The sequence below is a fragment of the Thunnus maccoyii genome, chromosome 12 (assembly GCF_910596095.1).
Source record: "Thunnus maccoyii chromosome 12, fThuMac1.1, whole genome shotgun sequence".
Lineage (NCBI taxonomy): Eukaryota > Metazoa > Chordata > Actinopteri > Scombriformes > Scombridae > Thunnus > Thunnus maccoyii.
Window position 1 is genome coordinate 25,576,267 of NC_056544.1, and position 21,313 is coordinate 25,597,579.

Genomic DNA, 21,313 nt, shown 5'->3' on the forward strand with positions numbered 1-21,313 from the left:
AAAACTCTTAGCTGTTTAAACAACTCCTTACAAATGAGTTAGGCTACTACTAGACTCACCTAATCTGACACTTAACTAACTTTTGTGTCTAGTCGCCACATTATCAGAACACACACACTGACTCGGAGGAGCGTACACTCCCATCCTGCTCTAAGTGACTGACCCGGCCCTTAACTAATCGCAATTTTAGAAACATGATGTTTCTCTATACAGACTAATCAGAGGCAGAAAAATACTCTAAAAATAAACAGGATAGTCTGTCACACCTCACACTGAGAGATATACATTGTAAACAAACTAGGAAAAGGTTATGATCCTAAAGTGACACGTTATAGTTTCTACTCCTGTGCCCATTTTAAAGCGGACGAGGGTTGCTGGGGCTGGAAGGTGGAGGGTTCTGGCATCCTGGTGCCAGAAGCGCCGCAGCAGGTGGTGCAGGCATCCCGGTGCTGGGAGCCCCTGCCAAGGCTAGCTGCTGCAGTTGGAGGGAGGAGGGAGCGGGAGGCGCCGTCATCCCGGTGCCGGAAGCTCCCATAAAGGCAAGAGGTTGCTGTTGGAAGAAGGAGGCAGCAGGGGGTGCAGACATCCTGGTGCTGTGAGCCCCTGCCAAGACTGGCTGCTGCAGTTGGAGGGAGGAGGCAGTGGGCGGAACTGGCATCCCGGTGCCAGGAGCCCCAGCCGTAGCAGGTGGCTGCAGTTGTTGGAGGTCAATGGCAGCGGGCGCTGGCATCCCGGTGCCAGGAGCCCCAGCCGTGGCAGGTGGCTGCAGTTGTTGGAAGTGAATGGCGGGGGGCGTCGGCATCCCGGTGCCAGGCTCCCCCACCATTGTAAGCCGTTGAATGGGCTGATGCCGAGATGCATAGGCTGCGGAGGTAATTGCACGGGATGGTGAAGGTCGCCGGTATTAGGGATGAAAAGCCGATTGGGAGGTGGAAGGTCCTGGGATCGTATTGCCTGGTGCCTCTTCCGAATTAGATGAGAATACGCTATGCAGTTGTGAGGTGGTTACTTGATCCTTTGTGTTATGTAGTACGTGTGATCCTCTTTTCTTTCTCTGATATTGTCCACTCCTTTGGCTTTGGGCTGGAGAGTATGATTGTTCTGTCCCTTTAACGGGCGCTCTGACGTCATGGTGCGACAAGCTTTGCGCTGTGACGTCACCCAGAAGACGGCTGGTGTTGATGGTGTGGAGTGAACTACCGGCTGACATGAGTTTGTTGAAAAGTTTGGCCTTGTTTTCTGAGCGGTGGAACGGAATTCCTCTTTCTTTTAGAGTTTTGTGGAGAGTTGCTACAGTCCAATCTGAGATTTTCGAAGCAGGCAGACATTCGGGGGACCTCCCTGGAGTGTGGTGACGCCGCGACCTGCTGCAAGTAGCAAGGCTTAGTGTCAGGACAATGACGGTGAGCTGGAGCCAACCTGGTGGGCGAAGGAGTTGGGGAGTGCAACGGCAATGAATGATCTTAGGACCGCTTCATCCCCTCTTTCAGAGGGAGGAGATCGACTGGGAGACACCGAGGAATCTTCGGGTGAACTGTAGTTTTGAATGTTTAGGAGAGATGAACTGGGTGGAATGTGGATCGTGGAGTAGACTGAGCTTGAAGGAGTCGCTCACTTTCCGGGTGGCTTGCGGGCCACAGAAAGTGGAGTCTCGGGAACTGAGGCGGCGGGGAAGCTGTCAACCGGATCCTTTGGTGTGGACTGGCAGGGACTCAGGATTTGGTCGCCCTGATTCTGGCTGAAAAGGTCATCGTCCGACGGGGATAGGGAAACAAAATCCATGGTCGGAAAATGGTGAGTAGGCAAGAGGAACTTCGTAGTTTTTTCTTTTAAAGATATTTGAATCGACATGTTTGGTCTCGGCTCTGGAGCATAATGCGAGAGCGAAAGAGGAGGAGAGGGGTTTGGTTAGTATTCATGAGATTGCCGGAAGGGGTGCGGTTGAGGTGTGGTCCTGCTCCTGAAACTTTGCTAGTAGCTTCAATTAAGGTAAGGTTAAACGGAGCTAGCTGGGCTGCCCATCGCTGTTCTACTGCGCCAAGCCTTGCTGTATCTAGGTGCCTAAGTGGGTTGTTGTCAGTATACACAGTGCAGGAGCCCCCTAACAAGTACTCTCTGAACTTATCTGACACTGCCCACTTAAGAGCGAGGAATTCTAGCTTCATAGAGCTATAGTTCTGCATGTTCTTCTCAGCAGGTTTGAGTGCCCTACTAGCATAAGCAATAGGCCTGAGCTTCCCTCCATGATCCTGGGAAAGTACTGCCCCCAGACATGCATGGCTTGCATCTATCTCTGACACAAATGGCCTCTGGAAATCTGTGTAGGCCAACACCAGTGCAGAGACTACTGCTTTCTTTAGTTGGCCAAACTTCTCTTCACACTCTGCTGTCCAGGCTGAGGCCAGTGGCTCCCTGGGGGTCTTACCTTTTTTTGTACCTCAGCCCAATTGTGCCACCACATGGTACAAAGGAGCAGCCATCTTTGCAAATCCCGCTATGAAGCGCCTATAATAACTGGCAAACCCCAGAAAAGATTGAAGCTCAGCCAGGTTAGTGGGGGTCCTCCAGTCTCTCACAACTGCAACCTTGTCTGGGTCTGTTGCAACTTCATCAGCTGATACTACATGCCCCAGGTATTTCACTTGTCTCTGAAAGAAATGACACTTTGAAAATTTGACCTTGAGCCCCTGCTTCTGTAACCGAGAGATGACTTCCTCCAACCTCTCCAGATGCTGCTGGACAGAGGAAGAGAACACAATCACATCATCAAGGCACAGTAAGACAGATTGATAATGGCAGTCTCCAAACATGCACTCCATAAGGCGCTGAAAAGTTCTAGGGGCGTTGCACAATCCAAATGGCACACGTGATTATCTTCACTGCAACCGACTAACAACCACAGCACACCTTAAGCCTGCCCTGACTGCTTAACTGGGATGCAACCTGAATAATGTTAATCGTGGGGACAGAAAACTAGTCTGCCCCAAGGGCAATACCCATATCTTTTTGCCCGCTACCAGCTCACTTGCCAGGGCAGACTAGACAGAAAAGAAAACCCCCAAAAAACACAAACAAACAAATGATACAAATAATCCCACGGCAAGAGCAGCTAGTGGACCACTGATGCTCTGATACGTCGATTTATTTTCGTACTGACTACCAGCCGCCTTCAACCAAGCAGGGAAGCAGGTCAGTCATCCCTGCACTCTTGCCTTCCCTGCATACCAGCATGGATTGAGGTGTGCACCTGCCTCAATCAACTGGCCTGAACCAACAGTAGCAAAAAAACCTCTGTTCCTCCTTCAGGTAGCCTTATATCTTGACAAACCACACTAATTGGTGCACCTCCCCTTTTTCCGCTCAGTGCCACCTGCCACATTAAGTTATAAGAGCAATAAACCAAATGAGTGCAGCTGCAAGTGGTCAGTAATTTTCATCCAATTATGCAATTACCCACAATTCCATATAAGTAGAAATTTTGGAACCATGATTATGAGCAACTGAATATTCAACAGTTGTGTCAACATGGACCCAAAAATTATTAAGGAGCTCATGGACTTCAAAGTCCATAATAAATTCCCCAAGGGATGCGACAAAAAGGAAAGATACATAATTAAAAGAAGAGCAGCACATTTTGTCCTTAAAGGTAAATAATCCCATAAATCCACAAAACTTTGTTCATCAGTGACATGTTGGTGCTCAGTTAATTCAGGAGCTATACCCTCTCCAGATGGAGAGCTCTTCTACATTTGTAGGAGGAAGCATAACCACGAAGAGCACTTAGTTAAAGTTGTGCTGTCAGCAGAGGAGGCAGATATTATATTCCAGGATTTCCACTGCAGCAGTGTTGGGGCATACTGTGGGGTTGATAAAACCCATCATGCAATTAATAGCAGATATTATTGGCCTGGCATGGAGGCAGACATCCAGAAATGGCTAAGTGAATATACTTATATACCCCTAATTTTCTCATTAACCTTATAAAACGTACTTGAAATGATTTCCATTTATTAAATTGATGATTAGCATCTATAATTCAGGCACAATATTGTGGCCACAAAGGGGAAACAACCACTGTGATATGAGAACATGTGGTATTCTCTCTTTCCGGATACCAGTGGTACTTGTAAAGGCAGACTTGACCTATGATAGATATTGGCCTACTTTGTGTCCATTCATTTTCCAGATCAGTCAATACCCAGCATGCCAGGCCAAGCCGGCCAGCCTTAAGGAAAAATCACAGTACAACCCAATAGAGGTGAGGTTATTTGTGTCACTAGGTGCTCTAACTAACCTTCCAGTATAGTATAGATAATACTCATTCATATCTTTCAGGTATCTGAGCCGTTTGAGCTGGTGGGAATGGATCTTCTCAAGCTCACTGTCACTGAGAGTGGAAACCAGTACATATGTGTAATGGTTTACTACTTCACGAAGTGGGCAGAGGCCTATCCTCTTAAAAGCAAATCAGCAGAAGAGGTAACCCATTGTATTCTTGATTTTGTATACAAATTTGGGGCTTCTCAAAGACTGCTTACAGATCAGGGGACAGAATTAAAAATAAGGTGAGGTTAAAATCAAGTATTTGCTGTACCCTAGAATTGTTTATCCATGCTGACTTGTTTTGTCTTTGACACTGTGGAAGGTTAACACACGCCTCTGTGAAAAACTGGGTGTTAAGAGCAGCTTTTGCTCTCCTTACCACCCGCAAACAAATGGACTAGTTGAAAAACTTAACAGCACCATTCAGCAGTATACATATCACAATGTTAAGTTAAAACACAGTTAATTATGAATATATGAAGTTAATTGTCTACCCACATGTAATTGAATATTTTAGATCTCTTGGCAAGCTTTCCAGGGACGATCCTAATAGGTGGGACCAGAACTTGGCAGCAACCATGTTCGGGCTACGAACAAAAAATCACCTCACAACACAGTTTAGTCCTTATTGTTTAATGTTTGGTAGGGAGGCCAGATACCCCTCTGAGGTACCAAGTGAATGGGAGGTAAGAGGGTCAAAGTAATGTTTGCAATGTTTGGATATGGCAATCATTGAAATGTAATGCCTTTTTTTATACTAATGCACTTATGTTTTTGCCCTTGTAGATAACGGATGATAAAGTGGAGGCACTAGTGAGGGAGGAAGTTGTCTGTGAGGGCCTTAAAAAACAGCATGGTGTGTATCAGCAGGTGCAGACAAATGTGAGAAAATCCCACCAAAAGGTGAAGAAAAGGAAAGAGGAGAGGGGGCAGGATGATGGATTCACAACAGGAGATACTGTCCTGCTTAAAAATATAAGGGAACAGCGACAGAAAGGGGGCAAAATGGAGAGTGACATGCTGGGACCTTTCATAATAATGGAGCTAAAGGACAAAAGGGCCATACTACAATCTAGAACAGGCAATACTAAGACGACGGCAAACATCGATCATCTCACACATTTCATTGAGCCAGAGGAGAGGGTTCCAACTAAGCTCAGAAGAATTGAGGGGCCCTCTCCTCTGACCTCACACCACAGCACAACAGGTCACAACACCCCTGATGCTGCCAGCACCCCCCCCATTCCACTCCACCAGCCTCCTCTGCCACACAGTCCTGTACAAGTACCCCTCCATTAACACACTGTCCCATCTCTCCGGCCACTACCAGCTGCCACAGTGAACAGAAATCAAGCATCACACACTGTGACCAAAGCAATGGTATGTATATGTAAAACCTATATGACATTTAACATAATGTATTGTATTCCACTATCATTCCGCTCTCTGTACCCTTCTTAAAATACTCACTTATTTTCCTTTCCAGTGTCTGACTTCTAGGGAAAGGGAGAGATACTGTGGGCAAAGGTTGGACCCTATAAGTTATTCACATCGGATATCCAGAGCCTTGCCCCTGGAAAGGAAATTGGAGAGTGAGGTATGTATCTAGCACTAAGCAGGGTATTAAAAGTTTGTTGGAACAGATTAGCCTATTAATGACGAAGTGAACTCTTTGCAGGTGTTGAATGCATATTTACAAGTAGTGTCAAGACAAGTGACATCTAAAGTCTTTGTCATAGACACTTCTGAAATGACAGCCATGTGGAATGGCACATCCCGGGGGTTAAGAAAGGTGAGCATCATTATTCTAATTCTAACAATGTCTTATTCAGAATGTTAAGTTCATTTAAACAACTGGACTTTTTGTAGCTGGATGCTGCAAAATATGATGTACTTATTGGAGCAGTTTGCAAGGACAGACACTGGAAGCTGGTGGTAAGTGGACTTTTGTCCAAGTTTGTATGCCCATCTTTAGCACACCTAGACTCTTCATGTTTCATGCATATTTAGGAGTCCATCTGTGTATTTTTAACAGGCTATGTACCCCAAGGAGCATTTGTTGACCCTTTTGGTGCCACCAGTGCCCAGGTGAAGAAATGCAATGAAATGACAAGGTAGGCAAATCTTGGATGATCCCTTGTAGGTGCACCTATTATCTCTGGTGTGGCAGACTATTTCATATAGCCAACAAAGCAGCATCTCATATTTTCACCCCTCTATCTCCATGATGTAGCGCAGGGGTATTCAACTAAAATTTAAAGAGGTCAAGTTAGAGAAAATTTCTTGAAGCAAAGGTCCGGAAGATATAATGTCTAAGTATTTAAAGTGATATATATTTCAGTAGCCTAGTAGTTGTATCAACATCTGCATGTAATCAATACCTGACTGTCAAATCAAATGAATTCAGTACAATTCAAAAGCTTTTTGACAATATTTATTGTCACATAACATAATAATAATAATATATAAGTATGACTGCTGATATGTTTAATGTAACGGTTTTAATGGTTTAACGGTGGTTTAATGCCACGGTTTCTGAACCTATGAGACACACTGGTTTAGTGTTCCCAGTGGGAAGTATGAACAGAAATGAGTCTGTCCATTCCGGATTGAATGCTCTATTTTCGCTGTCCACGTTTCTTTTTATGGAGAGCGCCATTCCTTCTTTATTTTACTCTCCCTTTCTCTGTCTAACCCGTCTGTATTTCTCCTTTTCTCCGTCACACTGGTCCTTTTCTCTGTCTCATCCGTTTGTATTTACCCTTTCTCTGTCTCACATGTCTTTTTCTCTCCCTTTCTGTCTCACTCGTCTTTTTCTCAGCTTTCTGTCTCACTCGTCTTTTTCTCTCCCTTTCTCCGTCTCACTCGTCTTTTTCTCAGCTTTCTCTGTCTCACTCGTCTTTTTCTCTCCCTTTCTCCGTCTCACTCGTCTTTTTCTCAACTTTCACCGTCTCACCTGCCCTGTCTCCAACTCTCTCTCACCTGTCTGCACCGCGGAGTCGCAATGTTTCCTACCTGGAATGCACAAACTTCATTGGCTGAGTTGTATCACGTGGTATGGCTTCACTCGCATGCAATTGGTCTGTGCGTTTCCTCAGCGACTAAACATTTACCGTAAAGACTACAAAAGCTGCGCCAGTTAAAATAGAGGCGCCCGTCAGGTTTTTAATCATAACCTTCTGTCTTGGCTGTAGGTCCGGGTCCGTATAGGACAGCTTCTGGGTCCGGACCTGGACTGCGCTTAGTGACCTCTGATGTAGAGCCTTCATCAGAAGGAGGAACATAAACATCTCCAAGTGGTCGTGTGATACAATTTCTCATCCCCACCAACATGACACTACATCATGTGGGGTGCTGGTGTGTGTTTTCCAGTTTGTCAGTTAATCCATCTCTTTCAATGAGACAATTTACTTCAATCTGTATTCAAGGTGGCAGTGCATATATTAAGGGGACAGAGGGCAGACTTTCCGGTTGACATGGAGGCAGTCAACCAAATGAGAATGGAAATGGCCCAAATGCTGATTTCCGAGTCAGGTATGAATGTGATGGTCATGTATATTTAGTTAAACGCTTAACTAAATATACAGAAAATTCAATAACTATATTTGTGACAGATGCAATGGAGGATGTTTGCCATTTCTGTAGGGAGAAAAGCCCAGGAATGACTGCACAGACCCATGTTGACTGGGTAAGAAACCATAACTCAGCTCCATAATGTTGAATTTATTTTCACTTTGTGACCCCAAAGTTTATTTTGTTTTTCAGATTGAATGCACATCATGTACTAGATGGTTCCACTGGGTCTGTGTGGGGCAGATTAGATTAAATTGTTATATCATTCATTATTCCATGGACTAGGCTGTTCATCTGATGAATTCAGCTTATTGATGGTTCATGCATCTATGAAAAATGTTCAACTTCAGAGGCACAACAAACTGGGCTTGTGTGGCTGCTATCACTGCAATAACAGTGGTCACAAGGTAATCTAGCAGAGGTATTTCAAAACACAAAGATAACATACAGTTGTTTTTGCTTCCAAATAGGCTGTGTGTTTGGGTATATTGGTAGTTCTCAAAGCCACATTGCTCAGTGGTGTAGCACAATGTACTCTAAGTATTCCTTTATATTTAACATCCAGTGTCAAAACCCGGGTGGGGAGTTTTTATTTTGAAGAAAATACATCAAAATATGGTTAAGAATATTTCTGATCCCAAAGTTTCATTGAACTCTATAAACCATAAGCTGAATTAACCAGATGGATAGTCTAGTCTGTGAAATTATGAGTGATATACAATCATAATCAGACATTTACAAGGTCAGCAAAGTTTCCTCTCTGTGATTTGAACATCTTGCTGTCGCCATGGGAAACTCCCGACGATTACAAATAAAGGTAACCAGTTAACAGGAAAACCAGTTGATTTGTAACAGCGTTAAAAACATCTTGAACGATGAACACTGGAGTAATCCTATCCCTGAGAAGCTGGTTGTTCAACAATGAAGACAACAACTCCCATGATCCCTTGCTACTTCACACCATCATCACACTCCGGCTTTTGTTATTGTTTTGATTGAGAAACCCCTAGCGGCTGAAATTACAAATTGTGCGTTTAACTCTTGGAATTTACACAGGGGTTACATCAGCAGCAAAGATCAGTTTGCAGTATTTTGGAATCATAACAGAAACACACAACGGACGAAGTTCTTGATCTTGACATGAACAGAGAAAGAAGAAGAGAGAATCAGAGAGGGGATGGAGACAGAGGACGATGGGCCAGTAAAACAGAATATATTCTGGTTGTCGCAGGAAATGTGGTTGGCCTGGGCAATGTTTGGAGATTTCCTTATCTCTGCTACAAGAACGGAGGAGGTAAATCATACAAATTCTGAATCTACTGAAGAGTTGATTACATGATCATCCATATCTCTGTATTTATATACCTATAGGTGCCTTTCTGGTGCCATATGGTCTGTTAGCTGTGGTGGTTGGGATACCTCTGTTCCTTCTGGAGAGTACAGTTGGTCAGTACACCCAGGAAGGATTCGTCACCTGTTGGAGGAAATTTTGTCCACTTGCACAAGGTGAGTTGATTTATGTTGAGCTAAAAAGGTGACAATCAACAGATGATGAAAAACATCTAAGTTTCACTTTTTACATGAAATGATAAGGAATCAAATTGTTTGTGTCTCAAACTAACTCTGAATGTGTTGCTCAAATGAATATCTAAACTAGATCTAAAGATTTAAAACTATTTTAACTTAAATAATAACTATTTTTCTGTATTTTAGGAATTGGATATGGACATTTGGTGTTGAAACTTTATGACTTCAGCTACATTATTATCCAAGTCTGGGCTCTCTTCTGCCTGGTGTTCTCATTCAGATCCCAGCTCCCCTGGGTCACCTGTGACAACACCTGGAATACAGGTAAAGGTTTGACTGTTGTTTACTTTTAATTATATAAAAATGTTAGATAAACAGGGCATTACAGTAGTCAAGGTGAGATTAAATAAAATCATGTAATGTGGTGAAACAGCAAAATTAAGGAGCAAATGAGGACAGAGTGTCAAGGAAACAACAGAAAACAGAGGAATGAATGTGTTATCTGCATTTTTATCTGAGGACAGTATGACACCTTAAGAGATAAGTGTCTGCATTATAGATTTTAACTGTAGATACTGCAGAAAACACCGATCATTGAGGTCAAAGTTAGCTTTAAGCTCATTAAATCTGATTATTCTCTCCTGCTTTAAGATTTGGCCTAGGTTCTTAACATTATGGCTTCCCCATTCCTTATTAATAAGAGTCTTCCTTCCAGCAGCGAATAATGGGTTCTCCCATAATGGACATGAAAGCAAAAGTATTCCATCAATTGCACATTTCTTTTCAATTATTTTTGCTATTTCACATGAAAAACTGATAATTGGGTTCTTAATATTTATATTGAGCTTTGTACAATACCACAAAGAAGAAAGGGATACTTGTTTTTTGCTCTCACCAACAATTTTTTGTTCCATCCATTTCCAACTGCCGGCCTCACACTGTTCATGATAGGCCCAGAGCATAGGGTATTTGCCATTAAAGGCCTCTACCCCACAAGGACAGCGGAAGTGTTCTCCATCTGGCAAGATCTTCTCTGATTGTTTTAATCAATTTAGGACCATTTATCTCGAATATCTTCTCAATGGGGGAGATGATATTAATACCAAGATATTTCAGTCCCTCTTTCTTCCAGACTACCTGAGTTTGGGTAAGATGGGCTGGAAAAGTCATCCAGTTGAAAGATTGCCAAACTCATTTATGAGCTAAAATACGTGTGGGGTTGAGGTTACTGGATTTGAGAGTATTAATAATATATCATCTGCATATAAATGTATCTTAAAATCATAACCATATATATTAATACCACTTATTTGTTGGTTAGCTCTAATAGCACATGCTAAGGGTTCCAATGCCAATATAAAAATTATTGGTGAGACTGGACATCCTTGCCTTGTTGATCTAGTTAGCTCAAAGGGTGAGGACACAATTCCATTTGTTTTCACACAGGCAAGTGGTTTGTGATACAGTGCCCTAATCCACTGCATACATATAGGTCCAAAGCCATATCTTCCTAAAGTATAAAATAAATATGGCCATTTGATCCTGTCAAATGCTTTTTCAGCATCCAGCGATAACATTACTGCTGGATGCTGAAGTGAAGCGGCTCTATGTATTATCTGAAAGAGCCTTCTCATGTTGGTTGCCGCATGACGGCCTTTAAAAAACCCTACTTGATCAAAATGGACCAATGAGGGAACCACTCTTTCAAGACGTGTTGCAAGCATTTCAGCAAATAACTTGTAGTCATTGTTAAGCAAACTAAGAGGTCTGTAGTTACTCATTTGCATATGATCTTTGCCAGGTTTGGGTATTGTTGAAATTACAGCTGTTCGCATGCTGACAGGCATTGATTTAGACGTAATATCATTATATAATATTGTAAGAAAGGGAGTCAAGATATCCTGAAAGCGTTTATAGAACTCAATACTTCAAAACCATCATCTCCAGGTGTCTTACCGTTAGACAAACACTTGATAGCCAATTTTACCTAATAAGACATGTATTCAAGTTTGAAGCCAATACCATTAACGCCCTAGGAGGAGATAGCGTTTGTTCGGGGTCCAAAATTGGGGAAAAGTTGTACTTTCATGTGTGTGGACTTGCTGTTGGATTTAGGTCAGGGGTGTCAGCATATGATCTATAGGTCTTGATGAGATGTATAATTGAGTTTTGGTTTGATCTCTGTACGACATTCCTACGGGCCGTGGCGGCCATTTTAGATACATAGGTGGCGCTATCGAGCACATTTTGGCACTTTAGGGGATCATTTTGACATTTTATCAAATTTTTCACCAGACCTGATGTGTGTGCCAAATTTGGTGAGTTTTTGAGCATGTTTAGGGGGTCAAATTAAGGGTTGAATTGGCGGATTAATAAAAAAGAAAGAAACAAACAAACACACAAAATACCCCTTTGGGGCTCAGGCCCTAATGATGAAACTGGACAGTTTTTTAAGCAGAAAATAATAAAATTCACCAATAGCACAATAAAGCATTACAAACATTAGAGGAAAGTTTTGTACTTGCTGAACTTGTTGAACTTTCTCAGAAGCTCTCACCAGTAACCGCTTGTTTTTATGTCATACAACTAGTAACAACAGCTTGCAGTTTATCTGTCAATTCTTCACTAGTTGTTCTGTTCTCTTCCTGTTGTCAAATGTTCTCTGTTAGTTTGTAGTAGTGATTCCTCACATTTATCATTGTCATTTGTTCTCTAAACCAGTGAACTGTATGGGTCTTCAGACTTTGGATTCTATGTGGCCAAATGTGACGATAAATCAGACCATGTTGACCAACACCACCTCTGCTGCTACTGAGTTTTGGGAGTGAGTCTAATGTTCTTTTAATGTTCTTTTAAAGCTGTCTGAGGTTTGTAAAATGTCTTGTGGTTGATGTTTGATGATGTCACCCAGGTCATCTCAGCTCGGGCTTGGACAAAACAAATTTATAACAGAAAGCCTGCATTTCAAACTTGGGCTGTGGAGTATGAAAGACATGGACATACAAAGAGGCATGAAGATTATAATGAAAGATGCTAATGAGTTGCATTATGGGAAATGTAGGATTCAGTGTTTTTGCAGTTCAATTTTTTTTTCAATCTGTCTTTTCAACTTTATAAAAGTGCACTAATAAATTACACAATCGTAGATGACCTTCACGTTTTGCCACCATCCAGTGTTGTAAACAGTGTCACGTTATGTTAATGTGTAATTTCTCCTCTCCTCAGACGGAGAGTGCTGGCCATGTCTGGAGGCATTGAGGAGCTGGGCAGTGTGAGATGGGAGCTGGTTCTGTGTCTTCTGGCCAGCTGGGTGTTCACGTACTTCAGTATCTGGAAAAGTGTCAGATCCTCTGCAAAGGTGAGTTGATATTTTATCCTAAATGTTTCACTTGTGGTAGATACAGTAGAAACCACAGTTCATATTTAACTTATTTTCATTAATTAAATTCAGTCGGTTGCTCACCTCAAACTCCCTGTGCATTTTAGAACTGATTTAAATATTTTGATTACAATTTTTAGGCTTTGTATGGTCAGGCCCCTGGTTATAACATTGATATCCCTTATGAGCCACAGCACAGCCTGAGATTCCACAGTAACTACGTTTGCCAACACAACATAATTTGGAAGAAAATTTAGTAGTATATAAACATAATTTCTAGGAAACAGGGTTGAAACTCATGTTCATTGGAAAGCCTTTTTTTATAAAAAATGCAGCTATATTTTTATCCTTTTTTAATTCTTATCTTCATATGGTCCTCATTGTTTCACTGTTTTATTTTGTCATAGTTGTAAATACTAATTAAAATGTAATTATTTTAGCATGTTTATGCTGTACTCTTTTTGTTATGCACTTTGCAATTGTGTTTAGAAAAGTGCTATATAATGTAAATATAATTTTAATTATTAATAGTAATTCCCATTAATTCTTATTATCACAAAAAAGATGATGTTAAAATTGTGTTTTTTTTTAAGGTAGCATACTTCACTGCCACCTTCCCCTATGTGATGCTCCTGATATTGCTCATCAGGGGATTGACTCTACCTGGAGCTTGGGAAGGGATCTACTACTACCTGTATCCAGATTTGAACGGCCTGGCAAACCTTGAGGTATTTTACATTAATACCATGTATAGCACATTGAGTCATTTTAGGTCATGTGAGAGAAAGACTGTCCAGAGTGGTTGGCAATCCATCAGTCACAGGTAATATTTCTAACTTGCGGGTCCAATTAGATCATCTGGATCCAGTTCGAAAACAGTTCTGAAGAGTTTATTAAAACACTTTAACGTTCATCCAGTTAATTAATATATGTATTTGAATCTATGATGAGAGCTTGGCTACAGGAGACTTCAGGCTACATGGCAATTTTTGTTGTCCAGGTGATGCTGCCTGCAGGGGAGCAGCAAGTGGAGCCCACTTTGGAAAAAGACTCACTAGAGAATTAACTGTACATGCTACTTTTATTTCACTATGGCGGACTCCCCACCACATATATACTATATTTATTTGTTATATTACAGGTCTGGATAGAGGCAGGATCTCAAATATGCTTCTCCTACAGCCTGACCGCAGGAACTCTCATTGTTTTGGGCAGCTATAATGACTACAAGAACAACTGCTACAAGTAAGTATAAGTGGCAAAACACAATAAGTTTTATAAGAGCACTTTAACTAAAATGGATCTCTGATGTTTGAATAAGTTAAAGTCTGAGTCAGAGTTAATTGTCACAAGCAAAATAACAAATACAGTCGATGCAGTTCACAATGCATTAATATTACAATTAATCATCACTAGTTTTCACATCACCATCTAAAATAGCTTATATACCAATGCAAATGTCTGCTCTTTGACAAGGTATTCTGTCTTAATGTGACCTCTAGGGACTGTTTCTGGCTCTGTCTGCTGAACAGTGGGACCAGCTTTGTTGCTGGATTTGTTGTCTTCTCTGTACTTGGATTCTTGGCTCAGAAACAGGGTGTTACTGTCGACGCTGTGGCTGAGTCTGGTATATTCAAAGATTTAAAATGTGTTTATTTTTGAATATCTTTTAGCTCAAGGCTAGTCTCCCAAGAGTTCATGTTAAAATCACAATAGAAATATTTTCATAAACACTATGTAGCAAACATACACATACTCACACACAAAGTTATACTGATAAAGGATGCGGCAAGCAATTTTCTATATATTTTCTATATTTGTCTTATTGTCAACAAATTTCATATATTCATGTAATCTCATGTGTATGAAGCCTGCTGTAGACTTCTGTTGTTGTCCAGAAACTATTAAAAACACATCAATGAGCCTCACCGTTGCACTGGGTGACATGTTCCTTTGGCCTGAAGATTGTGGTTGCATTAGTTTGTTAAGAAACGGCTTCAAAGACAATAAGTACACTGTTAATTTCTCAAAGAACTTCATTAAGTCAGGTCAAGATGTCATGTCATGTACCACAAAAAGGTGTGATTGCTGGAAGAAGAAGATTGTTCTTCTCACTCTTTATTCTTATTCCGTCTTCTGTACATTTTTTGCTGTGTTTCAACTGCTGTATACTTTGTGCTATAAAAACCATTCAACTATCAATCTGTGCAACTCATTCAGCAGATGTGTGCTTGCATTTTTCTGAAATGTAACACGTTTCAGCGATTTTATATAATTTTTTAAAACATGAAAAATTTATAATGGCAGTCTATGGGACGAACCGTCCAACTGAGTTGGAACCTTGGTCACTTTGACACTCAACTGCCCGGAAGTCCCTTATCGTACAGACGCCATTCAAACTGTAAAATGTTCACAAAACTTTGAACTTTATCAAAGTTATCAGATTGTTTAGTGATATCTTTTGTAGTTTTTCAGCAATTTAAGCCCAAAGTCAGGGGTTTTGAGGACTTTTTCAGGTCTCACCAGTGTGTCATGTGATCAGGCACAGTGGAGAGCACAGATATTTTTAGGCCCGAAATGTTTTTCTAAACTGCTGTCACTCCCACAATTTTAACTCCTCACGCACATATCTTGCCTCAGTATGTTGCCACAAGCCTCCTCTCTCTCACAATGTAAATACATTTCACATAGGACTTATAGTTTTTGACATCTGAACCTTAATTGATAGAGAGTCGCTGTCATGTTCTCATTGACTGCAATACAGTCTGCAGGATGTGTGTCTTCTCTCACTGCAGTTTCTTAAACTTACAGATTCTCTCTTCCTTCAAACACTTTTTACACATATCATTCATTCTCATGTTAAACTAGTCTTGCTTTCACTAATGATGTACAAATCTCTGGGCTTCAAGCTCTGGTTTGAGACAAATACATTTTCCTCATCAAAATGGAGATTTTTTCCTCTCATTTTTGTGAATGTCTGTTGGCTCAGTGGTTTAGAGCACTGCTCTCATGATCAGCAATACATTAGATGACAAGGTTGTGTGTTTGATACTTGCTCACTGCAGTGCTCCTCATAATATTGCTCTCATGTACAAAGTTGCCACACATCTTTATCCTGTACCAGAATTCAATTCCTCTCTAGCTCACCTTAACATTACTACCTAAAATATGGATTGATATGCTTGTTAAATACATCTTTTCCTGCACTACACAGCATGTGTGAGTAGTCTAGTGGTTTAAGGTCATGTCATTTCTGAACTCCTTTTAGATCCAAAGGTTGTGAGTTTGAGCCCTGCTTTGGGCAGAACTCAGTAGAGATGAAGGAGTCCAGGTGATGTCAATCTCTGAGCTGAGCTGTGCTGAGCTGAGCTGTGCTGAGCTGAGCTGAGCTGAGCTGAGCTGCTTTGTCAATTTTCAGAAATTGCATTTTCTAGTTAATTTTTGGTTTGCTCTGCACATAAGATTTGTTGACAGTAAATAAAATATAGAAAATTGGCCATATCCTTTATATTGAAATTAAATGTGTTCAGTTATGAAATACAGCTACAGAAAGAATGTACTTTCCAACTTGTTTATTTCCAATCCACAGGTCCAGGTTTGGCCTTCATTGTTTACCCACAGGCAACAGCTACGATGCCTTTACCGCAGTTCTGGACTGTCTGCTTTTTCCTGATGATGATTTTCCTCTGTGTTGACACACATGTATGTTGTTTTGTGGTATTACCTTCTGATTAATAACTAATGCATTGCAGGCACAAACTAATGTAGTTGTTTTTTATTTTGTCTCCAGTTTGTGACAGTTGAGTGTTTTGTCACCTCAGTGAGTGACTTGTTTCCGAAGCTGTTTCGTAAACCAGGAAGACATGAGATCTTTGTCCTCGTCATTTGTTCATCCTTCTTCCTCATACATCTGACTTTGGTCACTGAGGTGAATAAAATAAGTCCATGAAAACACATTGAAACAACACACAATCTGTTTTCAAAACATTTTCTCAAATTCAAATCTTGTCTCTTCTGGCTCTAGGGAGGGATTTACCTATTCCAGCTTATTGATTATTATAGTTGTACCAGAGCTTCTCAGTATTTCATGGCTTTATCTGAGTGTCTGGCTCTGGCTTGGGGTTTTGGTAAGCAAAAAAGCATTTATATTACATGATATGATCTGACTATTTGTATATATCTGTGCTTCAAATATTTTTGTTTTCAATAATAAATCATGAGGTTATAACTTTGTTCATATTGCCCCATTTCATAAAATAGGACAAATAGAAATGCTTCTAATTTGAGTGTTTGTTATTTAATTTTAGATAGCTTTGGCCAGACTGGTTGCATTTCCTGAATGTAACCAAATGTTTCAAAGTGACTGTTTATCTTGTCCGTTTTATTCACAGTCATTCACATTTTAGCAACAATACCCTGCAATACTAATAAAAACCTCCATATGACTTTGAAACCTATTAGAGCTCAACACACTGCTATTTAGAAATCACATGCAAATCCCAGATCCAACACAGAAACTAGTCTAATCTAAATTCCCATCAGGTGCTGACCGTGTTATTAACATCATTGAGGACATGACTGGACAGAGACCATCTGTTTTCTTCAAAGTGTGCTGGAGATACATCATTCCTCTGCTGTCACTGGTAAGTCAGAAAAGGCTGTATTTAGTTCCATTTCCTAAATAAAATAAATGACATTTTGTGCTGAAAACCTTTGGCTACTTTTAACTGTTTCTGTACTTATTCATCTCTTCTTTTTTCATGAAATTCTGTTTTGTTCCCTCTGGAAAAAAAACCTATCCCCATACGTTCTTAGATTTCCTTCATGCTGTACCTGGTTGATTACACACACCTCAGGATTAACGACAGCTACGTTTACCCCAACTGGGCCTACGCTCTTGGCTGGACCATGACACTCTCCTCTGTTCTCATGGTGCCACTGTGGGCAGCTGGACAGATGTGTTTGACAGCAGGCACCTTCAGACAGGTCAGTGTTCAAAAGAATTTCCTGCAACTCTGGATGCCTCTTTTTCTGATTTATGATTTCAACTTAAGTTTTATATCTACTGAGGGATGCTCTGCAAGATGAGAAGAAAAAGAGAAAGACTCATGACATTCTCTTATCCAAATCCAAAAGGTCTTGTTGAGTGTCCCAATGATTAAAGTTGTGTGTAAACTTACTCACTCATCTTTTTTCCAGCGTTTGTCTGTCCTTTGTCATCCTGTTGAAGATCCAGTCTCACAGAGAAGAAATTTGGAAGAGGATGGGATACATATGGAGCTGAGGACGTTTGGAGAGACATCTTAGTCACATCAGCTAGACACTTCATCTGTCATTGTTTAAAGAGGACCTGTTATTCTTATTTCCAGCTCTATATTTTTATTTTCTTACTCCACTAGAGTAGCTTTGCATGATTCACAATTTAAAAAAACACTCCTTGTTCATCTTATGCTGGCCCTTTATGCAGCCCCTCAGTTCAGCCTCTGCCTCTAACAGGCAGTCTTAGCTCCTGTCTCTTTGAGACCCCCTCCTGATGAGCCCACTGTGCTCTGATTGTCCAGTTTTCCGGAAGCTGCCAAGGGGCAGCTGTATCAGTGTCGTATTAAGTTACCGACCGATGCAGACTACACATTTCCTGCTTTACACCATCAAATTAAAAGCTTTTAAATGACTAAATAATTGGAGACTTTTATTTTGAAGAATTTACAGGATGTGAAATGTGTTCCTCACTGAATTAGCAGAGCTTCGTTAGTGGCGCTAAAAACCGGTCAAAATAACAAGATATTGATATATTTGGAGCTCTTTGTTCAGCATCTCAGTTAGAAATAATGCAGGGAGGAATAGTACAAGCAGAAACAGCCACAGGGATGATGATGTTTGATGAAGACCTGCAGACAACCAGCATACATCCAACAAGTAAACTACTTATTTTACTTTGCTGTGCTGGGTAATGGAAAAATACTTACAGTGTGCCAGCTTGACTTGAGTCATGACACAAGTAGAAGTTGAAGTCTCGGGCTGAAAGTAGAAAAAACTGGTGGAAATCGAGCATTCAGAGTAGTCTGAAGTCAGTGCTTTTTGCTCACTGGGATTACTTCTACATACATTTACCTCATTATTTGACACTGTGGTCACTTTTAACATGAACATCCGTCATTGTAACATCATATATATGACTGAAAATAAGGAAAAGCATAATAGGTCCCCTTTAAGCTCATAGTTTTCAGTGTGGCTAAGATTTATTTAGACACCGTAATTCCTAGTAATAGGTTTTTAGGTTAGTTTGTCTATGCAAAATCATGATTGTAAGTACCTTGCATTCTTAGTTTTCATAGCACCTTCAATCTAACTAATCTAGGCTGTTTCTAGACTTAATCCAAGAGGTTAGGTGGTGTAGAAATGCAGGAAATTTGTTTTAAATTAAAAAAAATTTCTAATTGAGGACCCCCAGACACCCCTCCCAGTTATGTATCTTTCCAAGTTGTTCCTGGTTCCAAACTATAATTTCCTTATAGCTGCTTAAATGCTTTGCGTTCCATGCTACATGTTTCTGGGCATGTGTTTTAACACGTTACAGTGTAAATATAATGGTTTGGTTTATTTGTTCTGCCCTTCAGTTGTTGTGGTACACTGTAGCTAAATGTATTTTACCAATGCAGCAGAGTGAGCATTAAAGGACAATACCAGATTTAACATGTCTCAGCCTCTTCAAATCGTGTACTTTGCATCACTGCAAATCATTGATCAAACTATACCACTGTGTTTCACTTTTTCCAGGCATCTGCTGGTTTCTGTTGATTTCCATAAGATATGAAAGTCATTAAGCAGACTCTATCACTTTGAACATCAAGTCAGAGTGCAATTATTTTTGTCAAAGTTACATTACTGTTGTGAGATAATGAATGAATTCATTTATTGAATTACTCTGTCCAAAGATCTCAAAGTACGTACCAGCTCGTACTTTACTAAGAGGTCAGATATAGCAGGGAGAGAGGCCATGAAGAGCCCTAAAAGTAATCAGTAGGATCTTAAAAAACAATTCTGAAACATACTGGGAGCCGGTGTAAAGAGGCTAAAACAGGAGTGATGTCTCTTGGTTCTGGTTAAAAGCCTGGCAGCTGACAGTCTGCAGTCAATCAGCAGATTTTTGGTTCAGGCAAATAAAAAAGCTGTTGCAATAATCCAGGCATGATGAGTTGAAGGCATGGAAATTGTCTTACACCCTAAGGTGCCCAGCCCGCAAGGGCTTACAAGACACTACAAGATTCAAGAGAAAATAAAAAAGAAAGCAAGCCCATACATGGTATGATATGGACAATCCTATCAATATTTTTGCTGAGGAATGATACTTGAGATCGGCTTATAATTATTAATTGTGAGGGGTTAAGGATGAGCTTCTTTAGTGAGAAGTTGATCAAGAGAGAAAGTAGAACAATTGACGGTAAATTATGTTTTGCAAGCGTTGTTTTTTTAGGTCAGGTGCAGTAAGTTTGACAATCACAGAATGAACATGAAGAACTCTCATTACACACAATCCCACCACAACCGTTTCAAAGATGACAGCTTTTTCCTCAATGCCTCCACACATGGCCAATATTTGAGGTGAGGAGAAATGTAAAGATCCCCTCCAGACATTTTTAAGATTTATAAAAACAGGATGTTTTGAACAATCATTTGTGTCTGATATGATTTTTCCATTAAAAAATTCAGTTATCTGGTAAGTAATTTGTAAAATTCCACCTGCTCCTTCACCATCATTGAAAAATCCAGAATCTATGACTATCCAAATATTTTTCATTTCAAAATGGATACAAGATTCCCTGAAGTCTATTCTTGAGGCTTCAAGTTTCCACATCAAATGTGTGTAAGTTGCATACTGGACCATGACTGGCTTCAAGCTGGTTGTGATTGTAAAAATCATGCTCATAGGCACACACCTTATACTCAGATTTATGGTCAGCACAGAGAAAGTTTACAATTCTGCAGATAAATGTGAAAAAATCCTTCTAGTGTCACTCTGCACATTCGTCATTCTGCACAGTGATGCTCAAACAGTCAGTGAAGTAACAATAACAACACATTGTTGAGTGGAGGGAGACTTTATACATGATGTGACAAACTGCTGACTGAAAATATTACATGAAATTAAATCTAATAACCAGTGCTATTATATGACAAATGTAAAAGGTAATTTCTGGTGTAATTTGAGGTTTTGGCCATTTAGGATGACTAATATTTTAATATTATTTACTAATATTTTCTTTTCAAAATGTCATTGTAGCATGTTCTACTTAAATATAAACTTTGTTGGAAACTGACACTAAACATGGTGTATGATGTCACAAAATACACAGGACCACCATTTTTAAGAATTATTTTACTCTCCTCACTCACTGGAATTTGCTGTGGATACATTTTGTCCGATCCTCGTGTTAACTCTATAAATAATTCACTGAGAAGTTTAAAATGTGCCTCAGTAATCTTGAACAATAGTCTTTATTTTACACTTGA

The 21,313-nt window shown here is 40.4% G+C and overlaps 1 protein-coding gene across 20 annotated transcripts; it reads left to right on the forward strand.

The window, feature by feature from the left end:
- Positions 1 to 1,705: 1,705 nt before the first annotated feature.
- LOC121908250 (sodium- and chloride-dependent betaine transporter-like) lies at positions 1,706 to 18,220 on the forward strand. 20 transcript variants are annotated; one of them, XM_042428139.1, is made up of 20 exons: positions 2,554 to 2,633; positions 2,730 to 2,776; positions 4,187 to 4,258; positions 4,336 to 6,437; positions 7,518 to 7,857; positions 7,938 to 8,011; positions 9,045 to 9,190; positions 9,268 to 9,402; positions 9,610 to 9,747; positions 12,145 to 12,247; positions 12,649 to 12,781; positions 13,396 to 13,530; positions 13,944 to 14,047; positions 14,305 to 14,429; positions 16,392 to 16,504; positions 16,593 to 16,730; positions 16,827 to 16,929; positions 17,345 to 17,445; positions 17,618 to 17,788; positions 18,002 to 18,220. In XM_042428139.1, the coding sequence occupies exons 6-20, from the start codon at positions 8,001 to 8,003 to the stop codon at positions 18,107 to 18,109; spliced, it is 1,764 nt and encodes a 587-aa protein (XP_042284073.1). In that variant the 5' UTR covers positions 2,554 to 2,633; positions 2,730 to 2,776; positions 4,187 to 4,258; positions 4,336 to 6,437; positions 7,518 to 7,857; positions 7,938 to 8,000; the 3' UTR covers positions 18,110 to 18,220. The 20 variants fall into 20 exon arrangements, with proteins under 20 accessions (XP_042284076.1, XP_042284077.1, XP_042284073.1 ...); XM_042428132.1 differs by lacking the exons at positions 2,554 to 2,633; positions 2,730 to 2,776 and having other exon boundaries at positions 4,336 to 6,115; positions 6,193 to 6,258; positions 6,359 to 6,437; XM_042428142.1 differs by lacking the exons at positions 2,554 to 2,633; positions 2,730 to 2,776 and adding an exon at positions 1,706 to 1,794.
- Positions 18,221 to 21,313: the final 3,093 nt, after the last annotated feature.